The sequence below is a fragment of the Scyliorhinus torazame genome, chromosome 20 (assembly GCF_047496885.1).
Source record: "Scyliorhinus torazame isolate Kashiwa2021f chromosome 20, sScyTor2.1, whole genome shotgun sequence".
In the NCBI taxonomy this organism is placed as follows: domain Eukaryota; kingdom Metazoa; phylum Chordata; class Chondrichthyes; order Carcharhiniformes; family Scyliorhinidae; genus Scyliorhinus; species Scyliorhinus torazame.
Genome location: NC_092726.1, coordinates 14118141 through 14138033, shown reverse-complemented (window position 1 = coordinate 14138033; position 19893 = coordinate 14118141). Strand labels below are relative to the sequence as shown.

The following is a 19893-nucleotide window of genomic DNA, read 5'->3' as shown; positions in this document are numbered from 1 at the left end:
GTGCTGGTATGGTTATCTGCAGCGAATGGGACCTTTCACAGCGAAAGGTCAGATTATGAGCCTGCCCTCACCAGGCGTATTACCTTGGATACACCTTGAATTCAAAGATAGCTCACATGTCACCCTTCCCCCAATCTCCTTCTTTCAAAGAAGATGTAACTCATTGATTGTTCGGCAATTGGCAAGTAGGTCCTCTGCCACATAGAGAGTAGGTATACAGTGTTGCTTACAGACAGCATGAGTTATTGTAAATTGTGGCAGAAGTGCAATGTTTGCAGACTGAAGAAAGGAAAAAGCATTTGTATAATGCTGCTCACATTTTCAAGATCCAAATCACTTCATCGCCTAAAATTTTTTTTAAAGTGTAATGATTTTCTTAAGAGCCACTTCCTGTCTGCCCGCAATCTTTCAACTGGCAGGACGAGGTGAGGCGTGGATGTGGCGGTGAGAGCCTGACTGTTCAGCCTGTCCAGGTCTCAGGTGGGAAGGAATGGGGTCCTCCCACTTGGCTCTCTTGATTGGGGCCACCCACACTCCCTAAGGTCTGCCTCAAACCAATTGTCTCCTTTGCCCCAGGCCTTTGCAACAAAGTCCCCCAGCTCTCCTCAACCCCCACTCCCATCTTCCCCGATCCTCCTCTCCTCGCCCCACGAGAGACCACCAGACCAAATTATCCCAAGATCCTGACACTTGGGAAATTGGTGTAGTTCCAGCAGCGGCCATTGCACCCGCTGGAAATGCTTGGACGAGAGCCCCGACTCTCTGAGGTGGGAGTTGTCCCTCAAATAGAGGCAACTACCCATTTTCAGGCAATAAATGCTCTACAGAATGCTAAATGGCTGCAGGACATGGATACTTGTCCTGCCAACTTATTATTGGTAGGGTAGGAAATCTAGCCATTTGAAAACTTCCAGAGTTAGCTTTAGCCCTCATGGTTTGAGTTCTTCACCACCAGATCAATTGACCCTTCACAATCGTGAAAAATTCAATTCAACCATCTGGCCCTATTTTATTCAAGCAAACTGACCCAATATCCTTCATCATTCATTTTCAATTAAATTCACAATATTCAGAATCATTTTTGTTGGTTACCTCTGCACCGACAAAGCAGATTAATTTTGCTGGTGATGACCAAGTACTGCTATCGAGGCTGAAAACAGGAGACAACCTGGCTTTGGCTGACAGATTTTTAATCAGTAATGGAATCAAGGGTTATGGGGATCGGGTGGGCAAGTGGAGTTGAGGACTATCACATCAGATGAGGCATAACCTCAGTTGAATGTCGGAGCAGACTCGTCGGGCCGAATGGCTGGCTTCTGCTCCTAGGCCTTATGGTTGGTGTAGGGCCCTGAGATGGCATATTGCTGATGAAAGCCTATTCAGAGGCTTCAGAAATTCAAATTAAATTAATTAACATTGGAATACTTCCAGGAGGTGCGTAGTGAAAGGCCAAAGGCTTTATTTTAAACTGAAAATAAATCTGCTTCCGTGGCACACAAAATAAACTGTGAGAGCCCGACTGGAGGCCCAGGGATCTGCAACCTCACAGTGCCTGTTGCCTCACCTCAGTATGATTTACACAGAGGAGGGAGGGAGGGCTACCCCCCTTTTCCAAGGACTGCTGGGACATAAAGACCCAGGCCCGGGTGTGGACAAGGCACGGGAGACAATTTGGAGAGTAGAAGGTATAAATAGAAAGGAGAATAAATCAAACGTTTTCTACAGTCACCGCTTCCGGGAACTGCTGGTCCAGGTCTGGGAGTTACATTTAAAGTTCCCATATTCTACGAAGCCCACGCGGAGTTCAATCAGCGCACTCAGTGGTCCTCGTGAGAGTTATCACAAACACCTTTTAAAGTTGTTCATTACCAAAAGAAGTACATGTCTGCCTGCACTAATTAAAGTTCCAATTTCATAGATTTCATAGAATTTACAGTGCAGAAGGAGGCCATTCAGCCCATCGAGTCTGCACCAGCCCTTGGAAAGAGTACCTTACTTAAGCCTCACGCCTCCACCCTATCCCCTTTTTTCCCGTAACCCAGTAACCCCACCTTTTTGGACCCGAAGGGCAACTTAGAATCCAATCCACCTAACCTGCACATCTTTGGACTGTGGGAGGAAACCGGAGCACCCGGAGGAAACCCACGCACACACGGGGAGAACGTGCAGACTCCACACAGACAGTGACCCAAGCCGGGAATCGAACCTGGGACCCTGGAGCTGGGAAGCAACGGTGCTAACCACTATGCTACCGTGCAATTGTAGTGAGTAGGTTATTCGCAGGTATTAAATCTGCCACTATTAAACCTGGAATTGAACATGTTGCAGCTGGGTTAAGTTGCAATCGAAATATCACTTAGTTTAATTCGCCAATGTTTCTTGGGAGTTACTGGTATTAGCACAATGCTGAGGCTGCTCCTCCAGGGAGAGGGCACCTCAATAGTGAGATGCCCTTGAAGACAAGTGTGTTGGGTTGGGGGATCAGGATTGGGGCTGCTGAGCATCAGCAACGCTATTTCTGCAAGAGTGGCCAGTGACACTGGGGTTCCCTCTTGGGAAATTCGCAGGGTGGAATTTTGCCATTTTGGAACCAAGTGCGATGGCGGGCAGACATGGTCCAGCCTGTCCCGCTGACCGGAATGGTAGGATCCCACACCAAATCCTGCACTTGGAACCTCATTAGTTATGCGATTTTCTCTCTGATTCTTGTGCCCACCCTCAGTTGGCGGGTTTGAAGGTCCCGGTGCCAGATTTCATGTCTTCACCAGACCATGCAGCGAAAAACCCAAGGGAAAAGGCTAGCATCCTTAAGATGCAGTTTGTTCCAAGATTCAATCACCCACTGCCTTTGGAGTCCTCATCCAATCCCTTCCAGTAAACACTGTGATATCCTTTTGACTCCCTTGTTTGTGAGCTTTTCATGCAGTCTTGTCGGGGTACAGCGTCCCTCCACTTCGTCTTCCCTGTGCCTCCCATTGTTCATCTTTTTCATTTTCATTTCATTTCGTTTCCTCTTCCTTGCCCCTCTGCTTGTCATCGTGAGCCCTCGCTCTACCCCCATTCCCTCCTTCCACAGCCCTCCTTCCACATTTCCCCCCATGTATTCGTCACGCCACCCCCACCCTGGCCTCACCTCACACTGCACCCCGCTCAAACATTGGGCATTTATTTGCGGTGGCTGCAAGAGCACAGTGCTGTCTGGATATATACTGGTGTGTGGCACAGGGGAGGAGACGACTCCTGTACTTCCCAACCCCAGGCACTGTACTGATCTGGAATGGTGACACAGGAGGGCCCGTGGGTCCAGCAGCATGGTGCTGTCCATGAGGACCAGCTTGGCATAAATATGGAGGGCAGGAACCGGCGTGCCCTGGCAGACCATTGACGAGCATGTCAGGAGCAGTGCAACAATGTGGCAGAAAGCTTGCTGCACCCCCCCCCCCCCCCCCCACCCCTTGAAGTTAATGACGAACTGAGGGCCACCTTGTGCATGCCTCTCGTTAGCCATTGGGTTTGATGCTGATGTGATTTCCCACTGGTGAAATGGAAGATTTGAAGGCTTGACGGGATTCCGATGGGTGGCTGGTATAATGAGCATTCATGGGATACAAATTAACACAAATGGTGTTCCTGCCAGCGAGATGACCAACTCACCATTAACGCACCGTTTGGAGAATTGCAACATGATTTTACGCTACCGGGTTTCTGACCTTTGGCTGCTGCCTGATTGTCCATGTTTGTCCGCAACCAAACCCGCCATCGGTGGGTTAGGAGAACTCTGCCGAAAGCGTGGCCTTAACAGAGATCTTCCTCCCAACCCCTCACCAACCTTCCACCAGAATCTGCTGGGAGGTTGCTCGGTCCTTCCAATGAAAGGCTCAGTTGGCCTGGTGGACATCTGAGCTGCCAGCTTTCCTGCCACTATCAATATGGCACAGAAACAGGCAGGAAAGCTCCCCTCTCAATATGTCCCCTGCACCATTTTAACAACTCTCCTGCCTCCCAGTCCCATCCCCAAAATTACTGGAAGATTCAACCCAATGATCCACTGCCATGGCCTATGTTGCTAGCCGAGAGCCAAAGATTTCTTCAGGTAATTATAGAATCATAGAATTATATAATCACCTAAAGAAATCTCTGGCTCTCAGCTAGCAATATCATCCATGGCAGACACATGTGGTCAGCATACAGGTCAGCTGAATGTTCCATCAACTGGTGCTTGGCAATAGGAATAAATAAATGGGGCAAGAGGAGAGATGACTGACCAACTTTGTTGATTAAATGCAAGAAATTTCTTACAGAGGGAGGAGAAATATTTTACACAGAGTTGTGAAGCTGCGCAGTGCACCACTAAGTTAGTGATCAAAGCAAAAACCATGTGAACATTGAAGAATAGGAAAGCTTTATTGTTCAACGAAAGGGAATAAGGGAATTTGAGAAAAGAGGATGTGATGGGATTTAGGTGAGTGCTGATTTGAAGGATAAGCACTGACATGGATGGTTTGGGCCAAAAGGCCTCTTTCTGTGTTGTAATGCCAGTGCAATTTCTGAATTGTTGTTTAAGATATAGACTTGGCAGGGCAGCACGGTGGCACAGTGGTTAGCACTGCTGCCTCACGGCACTGAGGTCCCAGGTTCAAATCCCGGCCCTGGGTCACTGTCTGTGTGGAGTTTGCACATTCTCCCCGTGTTTGCGTGGGTTTCGCCACCACAACCCAAAAGATATGCAGGGTAGGTGGATTAGCCACGCTAAATTGCCCCTTAATTGGAAAAAATGAATTGGGTACTCTAAATTTAAAAAAAAAGATAGAGACTTGGTGTGGACACAATGATTTGATACAAGATTTTCCTGCTAATGTTGGCCTAGGGTCTTCGGATATGATCTGCGACCTGCTGGGGGTGAAGGGAAAAGAGATTCTGTACATTGGAGATCATATCTTTGGAGACATCCTTAAATCCAAGAAGCGGCAGGGCTGGAGGACATTCCTGGTTGTACCCGAACTGGCACATGAGCTCCGGGTCTGGACAGAGAAGAGTGGTAAGTCCAAGCAAAGTGGGATCAGATCTACATCCAACTTTCCGCCATTCTCATATTGTAAAAATAGACTGACCTTTGTTCTTGAATTTGAACGCAGTGCAGGCAGTCCATCTGCTATCGAGAGAAGTGAATTTTGTAGTTGAAATTCAATTTCCAGTGAACTTGAACCCATAGTGTGGTCCTTATCTTCACACCCTCAAGTCAAAGCCACAGAATTAAGTGTATGAGTGCATCTGACATGCAATTGGTTTTGGTTTTCATCATGAGATATGGCTTCTCCAAAGTTGTGATCGCTTCACAAATCTGTACTAATCTTTCACTGTTTGAATTATTCCAAACAAATTTTTCTTCCCTGTTACAGCATTAAATGGCTCTCAGTAAAGTTAGAAATCACATTTTCTATGAGTGGCGATGGTGCATTATCCCTCATCATTCCCCATGACCTCTCTGCAACTTTGACGCAGTTGACCATCCCATCCTGTGTTGTCCAGCTCAGTGATACTGCCCATACTTGCTTCCACTGTTACTTGTCTGATTGTCATCAGAGCATTTTGTGTTCTGTTACCTCTGGAGTCCTTTAATCTGCCATTGGTTCCCTTCATTTACTTATTGACATGTTGTGCCTTCCTGACATTATCTGAAAGCATGAGGTCAGTCTCCACATGTACATCAACAATCCAAGCTCAAGCATACCGAGTGATGGCGCGAGGACCGAGAGCAGGAGAAATTCCCAGAGCCATAGTGGTGAGATTCCTCCGTTTTAAGGATAGAGAAATGGTCCTTAGATGGGCGAAGAAAACTCGGAGCAGTAAATGGGAGAACGCGGTGATCCGCGTTTATCAAGACTGGAGTGCGGAGGTGGCGAGAAGGAGGGCGAGCTTTAATCGGGCCAAGGCGGTGCTTCATAAAAAGAAGATAAAATTTGGAATGCTGCAACCGGCAAGACTGTGGGTCACATATCGAGGGAGGCACCACTACTTTGAGACGGCGGATGAAGCGTGGACTTTTATTGTGGAAGAAAAACTGGAATGAGCGGGTTATTAAAAAGAACGTTCGAACAAAGTGGTGGGGCGAATGTGGGGGGCAAAGAGGGGTTTTATGTACTAATCCTGCGATGTGGTAACTTTTCTCTCTCCCACAGGTGGTGATGGGGGGAGGAGGGGAGGTGGAGGAGATGGGGCGTTGGCCATTAGGGGCGGGGCCAAGGGAGAAGCGCGGGCTTGGTTCCCGCGCTATGATAATCATGGCGGGAATAGAGAAGCAGGAAGGAGGGGGCGTCGCACGGTGCGAGCCGACGTCACGGGGGAAGCCGAGGTCAGCCAGAGTTTGCTGACTTCTGGGAGCAACATGGGGGGAGTAATTATGCTAGCGGGGGATCTAGCGGGGGGGGTGGGAGGGGGGAATTACTGGGTTGCTGCTGCTGGGGAGAGGGGGGAGCTGGTATGGGAGAGGATGGGCGGGGGGGCACCGCCTGGGGGAGATACAGCTGCGTGGGAACCGGGTGAGGAGCTGGAAAAAGGTGATGGCTAATCGACAAGGGGGGGGGGTAGGAAGCCCCCCAACTCGGCTGATCACGTGGAACGTGAGAGGGCTGAACGGGCCGATAAAGAGGGCACGGGTACTCGCACACCTTAAGAAACTTAAGGCAGATGTGGTTATGTTACAGGAAACGCACCTGAAACTGATAGACCAGGTTAGGCTACGCAAAGGATGGGTGGGGCAGGTGTTCCATTCGGGGCTAGATGCGAAAAACAGGGGGGTGGCTATATTAGTGGGGAAGCGGGTAATGTTCGAGGCAAAGACTATAGTGGCGGATAACGGGGGCAGATACGTGATGGTGAGTGGCAAACTACAGGGGGAGACGGTGGTTTTGGTAAACGTATATGCCCCGAACTGGGATGTTGCCAATTTTATGAGGTGGATGCTAGGACGCATTCCGGACCTAGAGATGGGAAAGCTGATAATGGGGGGAGATTTTAATACGGTGTTGGAACCAGGGCTGGATAGGTCGAAGTCCAGGACTGGAAGGAGGCCGGCAGCAGCCAAGGTGCTTAAAGATTTTATGGAGCAGATGGGAGGTGTAGACCCGTGGAGATTTAGCAGACCTAGGAGTAAGGAGTTCTCGTTTTTCTCCTATGTCCATAAAGTCTACTCGCGAATAGACTTTTTTGTGCTGGGTAGGGCATTGATCCCGAAGGTGAGGGGAACGGAGTATACGGCTATAGCCATTTCGGATCACGCTCCACACTGGGTGGACTTGGAGATAGGGGAGGAAACAGGAGGGCGCCCACCCTGGAGAATGGACATGGGACTAATGGCAGATGAGGGTGTGTGTCTAAGGGTGAGGGGGTGCATTGAAAAGTACTTGGAACTCAATGATAATGGGGAGGTCCAGGTGGGAGTGGTCTGGGAGGCGTTGAAGGCGGTGGTTAGAGGGGAGCTGATATCAATAAGGGCACATAAAGGGAAGCAGGAGAGTAAGGAACGGGAGCGGTTGCTTTCAAGAACTTTTGAGGGTGGACAGACAATATGCGGAAGCACCGGAGGAGGGACTGTACAGGGAAAGGCAAAGGCTACATGTAGAATTTGACTTCTGACTACAGGCACTGCAGAGGCACAATGGAGGAAGGCACAGGGTGTACAGTACGAATATGGGGAGAAGGCAAGCAGGTTGCTGGCACACCAATTGAGGAAAAGGGGAGCAGCGAGGGAAATAGGGGGAGTGAGGGATGAGGAAGGAGAGATGGAGCGGGGAGCGGAGAGAGTGAATGGAGTGTTCAAGACATTTTATAAAAAATTATATGAAGCTCAACCCCCGGATGGGAGGGAGAGAATGATGGGCTTCTTGGATCGGCTGGAATTTCCCAAGGTGGAAGAGCAGGAAAGGGTGGGACTGGGAGCACAGATCGAGGTAGAAGAAGTGGTGAAAGGAATTAGGAGCATGCAGGCGGGAAAGGCCCCGGGACCGGATGGATTCCCAGTCGAATTCTATAGAAAATATGTGGACTTGCTCGCCCCGGTACTGACGAGGACCTTTAATGAGGCAAAGGAAAGGGGACAACTGCCCCCGACTATGTCTGAAGCAACGATATCGCTTCTCTTAAAGAAGGAAAAGGACCCGCTACAATGCGGGTCCTATAGACCTATTTCACTCCTAAATGTAGATGCCAAGGTCCTGGCCAAGGTAATGGCAATGAGAATAGAGGAATGTGTCCCGGGGGTGGTCCACGAGGACCAAACTGGGTTTGTGAAGGGGAGACAGCTGAACACGAATATACGGAGGTTGTTAGGGGTAATGATGATGGCCCCACCAGAGGGAGAAACGGAGATAGTAGTGGCGATGGATGCCGAGAAAGCATTTGATAGAGTGGAGTGGGATTATTTGTGGGAGGTGTTGAGGAGATTTGGTTTTGGAGAGGGGTATGTTAGATGGGTGCAGCTGTTGTATAGGGCCCCAGTGGCGAGCGTGGTCACGAATGGACGGGGATCTGCATATTTTCGGCTCCATAGAGGGACAAGGCAGGGATGCCCTTTGTCCCCATTATTGTTTGCACTGGCGATTGAGCCCCTGGCGATAGCGTTGAGGGGTTCCAAGAAGTGGAGGGGAGTACTTAGGGGAGGAGAAGAGCACCGGGTATCTTTGTATGCGGACGATTTGCTACTATACGTGGCGGACCCGGCGGAGGGGATGCCAGAAATAATGCGGATACTTGGGGAGTTTCAGGGTTTAAATTGAACATGGGGAAAAGTGAGTTGTTTGTGGTGCATCCAGGGGAGCAGAGTAGAGAAATAGAGGACCTACCGTTGAGGAAGGTAACAAGGGACTTTCGTTACCTGGGGATCCAGATAGCTAAGAATTGGGGCACATTGCATAGGTTAAATTTAACGCGGTTGGTGGAACAGATGGAGGAGGATTTCAAGAGATGGGATATGGTATCCCTGTCAATGGCAGGGAGGGTGCAGGCGGTTAAGATGGTGGTCCTCCCGAGATTCCTCTTTGTGTTTCAGTGCCTCCCGGTGGTGATCACGAAGGCTTTTTTAAAAAGGATTGAAAAGAGCATCATGGGTTTTGTGTGGGCCGGGAAGACCCCGAGAGTGAGGAAGGGATTCTTACAGCGTAGCAGGGATAGGGGGGGGCTGGCACTACCGAGCCTAAGTGAGTATTATTGGGCCGCTAATATTTCAATGGTGAGTAAGTGGATGGGAGAGGAGGAGGGAGCGGCGTGGAAGAGATTAGAGAGGGCGTCCTGTAGGGGGACTAGCCTACAGGCTATGGTGACAGCCCCATTGCCGTTCTCACCGAGGAACTACACCACAAGCCCGGCGGTGGTGGCTACACTGAAGATTTGGGGACAGTGGAGACGGCATAGGGGAAAGACTGGAGCCTTGGGGGGTCCCCAATAAGAAACAACCATAGGTTTGCCCCGGGGGGGATGGATGGGGGATATGGAATGTGGCAAAGAGCAGGAATAACGCAACTGAAAGATCTGTTTGTGGATGGGAAGTTCGCGAGTCTGGGAGCGCTGACCGAGAAATATGGGTTGCCCCAAGGGAATGCATTCAGGTATATGCAACTGAGGGCTTTTGCGAGGCAACAGGTGAGGGAATTCCCGCAGCTCCCGACACAAGAGGTGCAGGACAGAGTGATCTTAAAGACATGGGTGGGGGATGGTAAGGTGTCAGATATATATAGGGAAATGAGGGACGAAGGGGAGACTATGGTAGATGAACTAAAAGGGAAATGGGAAGAAGAGCTGGGGGAGGAGATCGAGGAGGGGCTGTGGGCAGATGCCCTAAGCAGGGTAAACTCGTCGTCCTCGTGTGCCAGGCTAAGCCTGATTCAGTTTAAGGTATTACACAGGGCACATATGACTGGAGCACGGCTCAGTAAATTTTTTGGGGTGGAGGATAGGTGTGCGAGGTGCTCGAGAAGCCCAGCGAATCATACCCATATGTTTTGGTCATGCCCGGCACTACAGGGGTTTTGGATGGGGGTGACAAAGGTGCTTTCAAAAGTAGTAGGAGTCCGGGTCGAACCAAGCTGGGGGTTGGCTATATTTGGGGTTGCACAAGAGCCGGGAGTGCAGGAGGCGAGAGAGGCCGATGTTTTGGCCTTTGCGTCCCTAGTAGCCCGGCGCAGGATATTGCTAATGTGGAAAGAAGCCAAGCCCCCGGGGGTGGAGACCTGGATAAATGACATGGCGGGGTTTATAAAGCTAGAGCGGATTAAGTTCGTCCTAAGGGGGTCGGCTCAAGGGTTCACCAGGCAGTGGCAACCGTTCGTCGAATACCTCGCAGAAAGATAGACGGAATGGGAAAAAGAAGGCAGCAGCAGCAGCCCAGGATCGGGGGGGGGGGGGGGGTGGAGGAGGAGGAACCAGAAGGACTCTCAGGGTTGTTAATATATACTGTATAGTATGTATAGGTCGTTGCTACAGATAATTATATATTGGACTGTTAAATTATATTTTTGGAGAGTGTTACTTGTGACAAGGCAGTTGCCAATTAGGGCTAGTTTTCATTTTTGTTATTTATTATTTATTCATTTTTTGTTTATAAAATAGGTCATTGTTATTTGTGTTGTTATAATATTGTGTAAAGGATGAACAATGTACTGTGCTGGTTGACCAAAAATTTTCAATAAAATATTTAATTAAAAAAAAACAATCCAAGCTCTACCATTCCTTTTTTACATTTAAAAAAAAAATGTTTTAATTAAGGCATTTATATATATACATTAAACACAACCAAAACTAAAAAGAGAACAAACAGGAAATCTCATAAGTAAATAGCCAACACTCCCGCGCCTCACCAGCTCTGCCTCCTTTTTTTATAACCCCAAAGAGCTCTAACATTCCTGATGAAACTCCAGTCTTGATAATTTCAGTGCCTTCCCCTCCTCCGGTTTCGCAAAATGTCAGCTCACCCAAGGTTCTGCTGCCCCTATCATGTCCCATCCTGTCCCCAACTTCACCTTCCTCTCTTCCATTTCGACCTTACAACCCATCCCATTGACCAAGCTCTTGGTTAGTAATCTTAATATCTCCTTCTTTGGCTTGCAACACATTTCTTGTCTCATTTGGCTTTTGTGACCATCTAGCGATAATTTTCGACAGTTAAGACAATATATAAATGTAATTTGTGACGTGGTTTTGAACAACTTAGCTAGGTATGGTATTAAGCAATGTCTCACCCTTTCCTGTACTTTCTCCTAGCTCTTTTTGAAGAACTTCGTAACCTGGATATCTTTGTGGCTGACCTTTATAAGTAAGTGAGCAATTAATTGTTGAACTTGAGAGTTAGGAACCGTTTTCATTGTGCACAAGATTGCAGATAATGAACAGAATCAGTGAACAAATAAGGGGCAAAGTAACTCCCAGAAATCTGGCATGGAATGATCTGGCTTGGAGCAGCCCTAACTCAGGTCTAAAGCTCAGGCCACCAGCTTTTAAGTTTCAAGAAATGTGACCAAAACCCAAAGGGCAAAATAGATAGTTGCATCAGTGATACTGAAGATGCAATTACGGAAGTGTGTTCTTGCGCATTAGCTTGTGAACAAGTTCTTGTTTGACATACTGAGCAGCTATAATGAGGAAAAATTAGGTTGATGTTGAGATGGCCTTAACTTATTCTGTTGTTTTAGGAATTTAGACAGCAGCAGCAATGAACACCCTGATATTTCCTCAATTCGGAAACGAATAAAGGTGAGTGGTTCTCACTGGCTATCGAACGGTACAAACCTGGAATATATTAACTGCTCAAGTATTCAAGCTACAAACAAGGGATTGGATGAAATGCGTGATTCTCCTCTCGAGCCCTGTGCTGGAGACATTTAGTTCATGAAATTCAACCTAAAAAGACACAATTAGCATCTCCGAACTTCATTAAGTGCTGTAATAGTACCTGTCCACCTGCACTAATGAAAGTTACTCACAAGTTTCCAAACACAACTCTGTTGAACCTGAAATGTAGGCATGTTAGAGCTGGGTTGCCGTTTTGATATTAGTATTGTGTATTTTAAGTAGCTACCATGGTTGGGAGTTCCGAGTATGAATTGAAAGAGAACTAGCCATGTAAACTGAAACCAGGGCTACATGCTGTTGCCAGTCAGTTGTGTCAAGATTCCCAGAAGCCATACTTGGTTCAGGCCTTAATGAGTACCGTATACATCTCTGGTCACAGTGATGTAATGGGGGTCATCCAGGCCCGGGAGAGGTCTGGTGCTAATCCCATGAGTCAGTGGGAAAAGCCAGAATGAGCAACTTGATGATCCTGGGCTGTTGGAATCAGAACCGTTGGAATCAGATATCTCTGTGAAGATAAGAGCTGTATACAGTGCTGAAGGTGATAAAGAAAGTAAACTCAGAACAATGTTTTTAAATACACCAAGATACTGGAAAGGCGGGTGCAGGCTCAGGGGTTTGAAATTAAGTTTAAATCATATGCTTGGTGACATTGGTGAACACAGAGGGTGATAGACATCAAGAAAGGGTCATCAGAATGAATGGGTGACGATAGATTCATTTTATGAAGGTGAAAGATGTTGTAATCATAATGTTACGGCTGGTATTTTGGAAGAAGGAGATCAAAGGGGCTCACATCCTTTGTCATACAAACATTTTGTCAGAAGCTTATCTTGTGAGAGATTGGGTAATGTTTTGGAGGTAACATTCTGAAGGGAGATGGGGTGTCTTTTTACACTTGTAATTTGGTCTTCACATTTTCCTCATGCTTCTAGGCAGTGACGCACGAGATGGACATGTGCTATGGAAAGATGGGAAGTTTATTAAGATGTGGCTCCAGACAAACACTATTTGCCAGTCAGCTGATGCGCTATGCTGACCTGTATGCTGCCTCTTGTATAAATCTCCTGTATTATCCTTTCAGCTACCAATTCCGAGCATCTCCAGTTCTGGTAAGTCTGCTATCATCTCACTGGATATTAAATAATCAATACTTGGAGACTTGAGGTTAGCAGGAACATTTATTGGAACTGAACCACAGTGATTGGAAGCTTCTCTACACAGAAAAAAATGTATCCACATGTGGGGAAGAACAAAACAAAGAGGTCAGAAATAGAAGTAGTCACCAAGAAATCCAATGGGGAATTCTTTCTCCAAAGAGTAGTGAGAATGTGGAACTCGCAACCACAGGGAGTGGTTGAAGCAAATAGTATGGGTGCATTTAAAGGGAAACTAGACATGTACATGAAGTGGAAAGGAATAGGGAACGAGAAAGGTAGTTGAGACAAGATGGAATGAGGCTCGAGTGGGAGCATAAAAACTGGAATGGTCTGTTTCTGTGCTGTGTACCTAGGGTAATCCTAAGTGCTCTTTCAAAAAGACAAATGCCTTTTGCACGTGAAGTGTTTCTTTGTCCAGAATGCTGAAATTGCCCATGTGAATGGTGCTTGGCCAATGAAATGCTGCAGGTTCATTGATCTTGATATTTATATGTAGCCAGAGGTGGATTTGCAGAGCATGGGTTACATGAGAGTCATGCAGATTCCTGTTTGAATTTCTTTACTCTGGTGGTAGCCAGCCTTGGGAAAGCCTATGCTCGAGTGCCACAGATACGGATCTGGAAAAGAGAGAGGCATGGTTGATAGGGAGGATCGGGTTGGTTGGGGGGAATCAGATCGCAAGCTAACCTGGATATCTGGGAGTGGGTTGGGTGTGTGTATTTGATCACATGAGGGACACTGTTGTATTGTGAGGGAGAGAGTGGTGGGTGGATCACAGGGAGTTATGGTTGTTCGAGGAAACCCCTCCTGATCCTTCTGCCCAACAAGCATTGCAGCAAAAAGCACTTAACGACTGCACCCGGCCACTCTCACCCGAGCCTTCAGTTCCTGAGTTTTCTGAACCTTATGAAGCCTGGTACACAGCTGTTACATCTAAAAGACTGCAAAATTCTCAGGCATGAGCCCCATTAAGCCATTTCATACACTGAGATTTCTCTCTGGAGCTAAATACTTGCCAGTCCTCAAACATGCTCCGGGTGAAGTGGAGGAGGGTATGTTTGTGGCAGGCTAGAGTCGGGTTTCAAAATTGAAAATAAATTCCCACCTCCTCCACCCCTGCCCAGAAACCCCAGCCTATCCTGTGGAAGTTACAATTCCATTCATTGCGTATAATACGTCTAACTCTTCTTCGAGGTGGCAAGCTGAAAAATACCAGTAATTGCCCCTGCCACTGGGCTCAGCCTCGGGGCCTATCACGCGTAGCGCGCGATTCTTGACCAATGTGGGGAAAAACGCAGGAATCTGGGAGCGCTGTCCTGGGCAGAGTGGACGCTGGAGTCAGCGAGTGAAGACCTGTTTAGTGACTCAGCGCCTGTTTCTTTTACTTTTTACCAATAACCACTTGTTCAGTTATAATGGAAGTAACCTCAGTCTTGCCTCGAGCCACCACATTATTATATATTTTTATTCATTCATGGGATGTGGGCATCGCTGACTAGGTCAGCATTTATTACCCATCCCTCAATGCCCTTGAGAAGGTGGTGGTGAGCTGCCTCCTTGACTGCAGTAGGTACACCAATAGTGCTGTTAGGGAGGCAGTTCCGTAGAATCCCTACAGTGCATAGGAGGCCATTCGGCCCATCAAGTCTGTACCAAGATAACGAGAACGAAGGAACAGCAAAATATTTCCAAGTCGGGCGGCATTGGCGCAGTGGTTAGCACTGCTGCCTCACCGTACCGAGGACCCGGGTCCAATCCCGGCCCCGGGTCACTGTCCATGTGGAGTTTGCACATTCTCCCCGTGGCTGCATGGATCTTCCCCCCACAACCCAGATATATGCAGGGTAGGTGGATTGACTACGCTAAATTGCTCACTAATTGGAAAAAAAAAGAATTGGCACTTTAAATTTATAAAAAAATATATTTCCAAGTCAGTATGGTGTGTAGCTTGAAGGAATAGCTCCAGGTTGTGGTGTTCCCACGGCCCTTTGCATGCGTGACTTGAACTTTTTCCCATTTAAAGGTCAATTTCATTTGCAAAACACCATTCTTTTCTATTTTTCTCCTATTTTCCTTAAGGCACAGCATTTTGCACATTGACTGGCACTAAAAACATTGCATTATCTCTCATCCCCCAAACACTTTCAGTGCCTCATTCATCTCCTCCCTACCCTTTAGCACTGAGGCCACACCATCTATCTCAGCGGTAAACTAGGAATTGACATCTTTTTAGGGTAGCACGGTAGCACAACTGGATAGCACTGTGGCTTCACAGCGCCAGGGTCCCAGGTTCGAGTCCCCGCTGGGTCACTGTCTGTGCGGAGTCTGCACGTTCTCCCCGTGTCTGCGTGGATTTCCTCCTAGTGCTCCGGTTTCCTCCCACAGTCCAAAGACGTGCAGGTTAGGTGGATTGGCCTTGATAAATTGCCCTTAGTGACCAAAGAAAAGGTTAGGAGGGGTTATTGGGTTACGGTGATAGGGTGGAAGTGAGGGCTTAAGTGGGTCGGTGCAGACTCGATGGGCCGAACGGCCTCCTTCTGCACTGTATATTCTATGTTCTATGTTCAAGGTTGTATGATTAATTTTACTGAATGAACTAGTGGGGAAAGCTTGACTATTATATTCAATGGACAATTAAGCATTAAAACCAGAAGAATATTCAGAATTTGTGCAGTGATACCAGTTGGCCAAATCTCGACAGTTCATGGTATGGCTTCATTGATCTATTTTCCAGATGCCCCATGAGTCAACTGTTGAACAAGCCCCACAGGACATCAGTTTAATGGAATCTTTCCTGGAGAATCAAATGAACCATACCCAACTAAACAATGGGAATCATCAGGTTAGTCAATGCTCAGACTTACGTACCACTACTGCTGCACCGGCAGCCCTGTTCCCCTCCACTCCCTAATAACTTTCGAAAATGAACTTCTTGAAAATTCTGCATAGGTGTGAATAAAGATTTAGCATTTTCAATTAGATTTGTTTTACATTAAAAAGGAAAATATTATTTTTCTATACTCTTCATAAATACATAGTAGCATAAATACACGTTATAATGTGTAATATGACACATAGGATTAAATATTTTGGCTGGGATTCTCCGATCCGTGTTCATCGCCACCGCCTCCAACGAAAACAGAGAATTTGGTGCTCAGCCAAAGATTCAATAATGTGCATTTAGGCATGGAGATTCCCACTGGTATAAATGGATGTAGTATTTCGGTCCATGTGTTCCTACAGCAGTCAAAAATGATTGTACGTGCAATTTACACAATCAATAATCAGTTGGATAGATTGGGCAAGATTAAACTATGTTTTTTGACATTATTTACTGGTTTGTAGTTTTGGAATAGTCATGTAAATATACAAATTTATTAAACTCGTATGAACAGAGTGAAGAATATAATACAAAATTTTGGGCAAGACGACAATGTAAAAACATAGAAGTCTACATGTATGTCATGATATATGTATGTATATGAATATTCTCATTGCTGTTTGTTTACTTATGTAGTTTTATTAATAGTAAACTCAGTATTATGCCTCCTCTGCCTCAAATTTAGCTGCTCCAGGCGACTGTCTAGTTTGCCCAGTGGTTGCACCAACGCTGCTTCCAACCCTTCCCCACAGGGATTTAGTGTTAGCTGTTGCTACCTTTTGGTTGGCTCTTAATTCGTAATTTGCTCTGTTTGTTTAACCTTTGCTCTAGAGTCGCCAGATATCTTTATGATACCGCCACGAGGTTCAAGTTCAAGTACTGATCAATAACTCAACACACCAATTAGTAAGATTAAAATTAAAACACATTTATTATAGACAGTAAGTCACTACATATGCATATAACTCTACTTTCTAGACTATTTCTATCACTAAAAGGCCTATACTTAGCTTCGGAACTGGCCCACCAGGTCAGGGGAACAAATGGCCTTTCGTTCAGGTCCTGAGTCTGCAGGATTCAAAAGCTGGTATGGACTTGTAGCTAGGAGCGCCTATCCCGTAGCGAGAGTTGACTGGAGACTTACTTGGTTGGTGCGGCAGCTGGGCAGTTCACTCTTGGAGGTTGATTCGCGTTGTTGAGTGACCCTGCCAAGAAGACCGATTTGAACTTAGGGGCTTTACTTTATAGTCCCCAGGGGCTTCCCGCTCTTCGAGGCGGACCCCGTATCTGGTTCCAAGTGATTGGACTGCGTTCCGATCACTTGGATCGATTTCTCCAATACTGGAGTTGTTCCCTGATCGCTGGGCGGTCCCTGAGTGTCCGTTGGCCTTCCTTTGTCTTGGCTCCTGCTGGCGCCGAGGAGTCTGGCTTGGCCTTATTCACCTTACATGTTTCCATTGTACCCAGGGATCGCTCATTAGTATGCCGATGGCTGTGAGTTTCAGTGCTGTCTGGGCGTTTGCAAGTTCTGATACACAGGATTTCTGCACTTGCTAGTTTTTGCTTGTGTTGGCTGAATTTCCCTGTAGTCTTTGCGGTTCTCCATTTTAAGTTGGGAAGTGGCCAACCCAGGTGGCTACATAGCCGAGTCCCACTCTTCCATCGCGCACACAAGGAAGAATGTTAGTCTCACCTCCCACATTTGGTTTAGTTTTAATGACACCCTAGTTTGTCCTCCATAGAAGTTCAGCATAAATATCTTTTCCACAAGGACTCACTTTCACTTTGGTCTTGCTCCAAAGGTAGACATGTTCAAAGTCAATTGTGCTTCTCTTCTTCCCTTCCTCCCTTCCACCCTTTCTCAGGTAAACTGAGTTTATTGTTAATGAAACTACGTAAGTAAACAAACAGCAATCGGAATAGTGTCACTCTTACCTTTCAGTCCATGAGACAGAAGGTGGCTATACATTCTGCCATTTGTTTTTTTACTTTTCACTGTTTTCTTGATGTCAAATTCAAAGTTAAAACAAAAATTTCTCTCCACTTAATATTCAGGCTTCTTGTCACAGTCCTGAAACTGATACAAGCATGGAGGAGGAAGAGAAATTAAAATTTCAATTTCCTGACAGTGCTGACGAACCAGTCCATTAGGTTTTGGGAAACATTCCCTGCAGTGAGCTTGGGGAACGTTCCTGATCCAGTGACAGCTTTGTCCCTCAACTTTGTTTACAGCCGATAAACTCATTGTGACTCGGTCATCTTTCATGGTCTGCACGTTTGTTCACCTTTCAACAAGCAACTCAGACTGACCAAAATGATGTTCCAGGAGGCTGCACATTGGAAATAATGGCCATAATAATAAAAATGACAATGAACATTTCAAGAAAGTGATGACTGAAAAAGTACAATCAAGATAGGGTTCTAATAATTGGGAAATTCAGTCTATTAATACTGTAATGAACAGACTTCACAACATTATCTTGTGACTGCATTTCTCAGGACTCTGTCATTTGCAAGTTGTTATACTATTTCAAACCCCTGAACTTCAAGAATATTTTGTTTTCCAGTAATTCTCCTGAGAGACAATGAATGAAACCGTTACATGAACATGAAGACCTATTCGGCCAAACACCTCCTTCCCCTCCCCTGCCACTGTTATAGGGGTTACGGAGGAAGATTCAATCCAGTCCAGTCTTTTAGATTCAAGCTGGTTTATTATGATACACTTCCTTGTAGTTATAAACCTACAAGAAGCTCTCACGTGCAAGTGTTTCAATTGTCTGCATTTAGAGGATAATCATTGTCACATTTTTAATTAGCAATTCTCTAAACAAGGTAACAGACACAGTGATTAATTTACATTGACAGCCACAACCCTCTCGCCGACCTTAAATCTGCTGCATCATGCAACACCTTCAGGACAGGAGGGAGTATAGAGGACGTTGAAGGATTAAATGATAATTCAGGAGAAATGAAAAAGAAATGCAGCATCAGAACTCCTTCCAAGTGTAGAATCCAAGGGTTGCTGTGACCATACTACACATTTATAGAGTATATTCTTACTTTCTGGTTTCCAAAAAAACTGCAGTTATACATTTCTAACAGTTCAGATGGACTTCGATGTGACTGAACAGAACTCGATATGTGTTCAACTTAACAACATCTGAAGACACCTAATGTTCATTGGTGTCTTGTGCCTTAAGATTGGAGCTGAGGGTTTGGGGTAGCGGTTTAGTTTAAGATTTGTGATTATGGTAACCAAACAATGGAATCTCCAGATATTGATTAAAACTTCTAGTTTGCCCACTGAAGACCAATACAGAGTTGATCCAGAGAGCTATGCATGAATTTACTTCGGTCAGAAACATTTGTGGTTGAATCAGTGAATTGAATGGCTTCTCCTGAAAATGAGTTTCGGTGAGAGTTCTTCAAACAACTTATAGGTTCAGTGCCTATATATCACAAATATCGTCCAGCCCGAGATACCTCATTTGCTCAGGAATCAAATTTCAAAGAGCCTTCTGTTTCCTGGAAAAATCAGTATCATGAATGTTGATGTTGGTGTGTATTTCAATTGTTGGTGCAAAGATTTCTGGAGTTTCTGTTTAAGGTCAGAAAGACAATAATTTGGACAAGATGCAACAAATATGATGTTTGGCTGATTTTCATTGGAATTTCTGACATTTCATTATGTTTTTAAAAAATGGTTTGAAAATTCAACTTTGAGATTTTTTTCAATTAAAACATTTTGAAAAACTGGAAAGTTTGATTTTTTAAGATCTAAATGAGGTATTGCTTTTTATTCAAAATAGTATCAATCAATCCTAAACAGACAGTTGACCAATGCAGAGATTGAGATTACATGGTGTCACAACTCCCGGGTTCGTGCGCAGTCAATTCCAGGTGGGAAAAGCGGAGTGTAAAAATAATAAGTAAAAATGATAAGTGTATTTGTTTCAGATGGTTATCCCCTTCTTGCACACCTTCCTTCAATCTTGGCTTTTAGTTCAA

The 19893-nt window shown here is 46.0% G+C and overlaps 1 protein-coding gene across 12 annotated transcripts in view; it reads left to right on the top strand.

Moving 5' to 3' along the window:
• The window catches only part of LOC140396881 (cytosolic purine 5'-nucleotidase-like), a 139522-nt gene extending 119877 nt beyond the window's left edge, over nt 1-19645 (top strand). For all 12 annotated transcript variants that reach the window (XM_072485707.1, XM_072485708.1, XM_072485706.1 and 9 more), the window contains 6 exons: nt 4868-5038; nt 11254-11305; nt 11682-11742; nt 12777-12953; nt 15736-15843; nt 17938-19645. In XM_072485707.1, coding sequence (XP_072341808.1) covers nt 4868-5038; nt 11254-11305; nt 11682-11742; nt 12777-12953; nt 15736-15843; nt 17938-18033 — 665 coding nt within the window. In that variant the 3' untranslated portion in view covers nt 18034-19645. The remainder of the gene's footprint in view (nt 1-4867; nt 5039-11253; nt 11306-11681; nt 11743-12776; nt 12954-15735; nt 15844-17937) is intronic.
• The last annotated feature ends 248 nt before the right edge of the window (nt 19646-19893 follow it).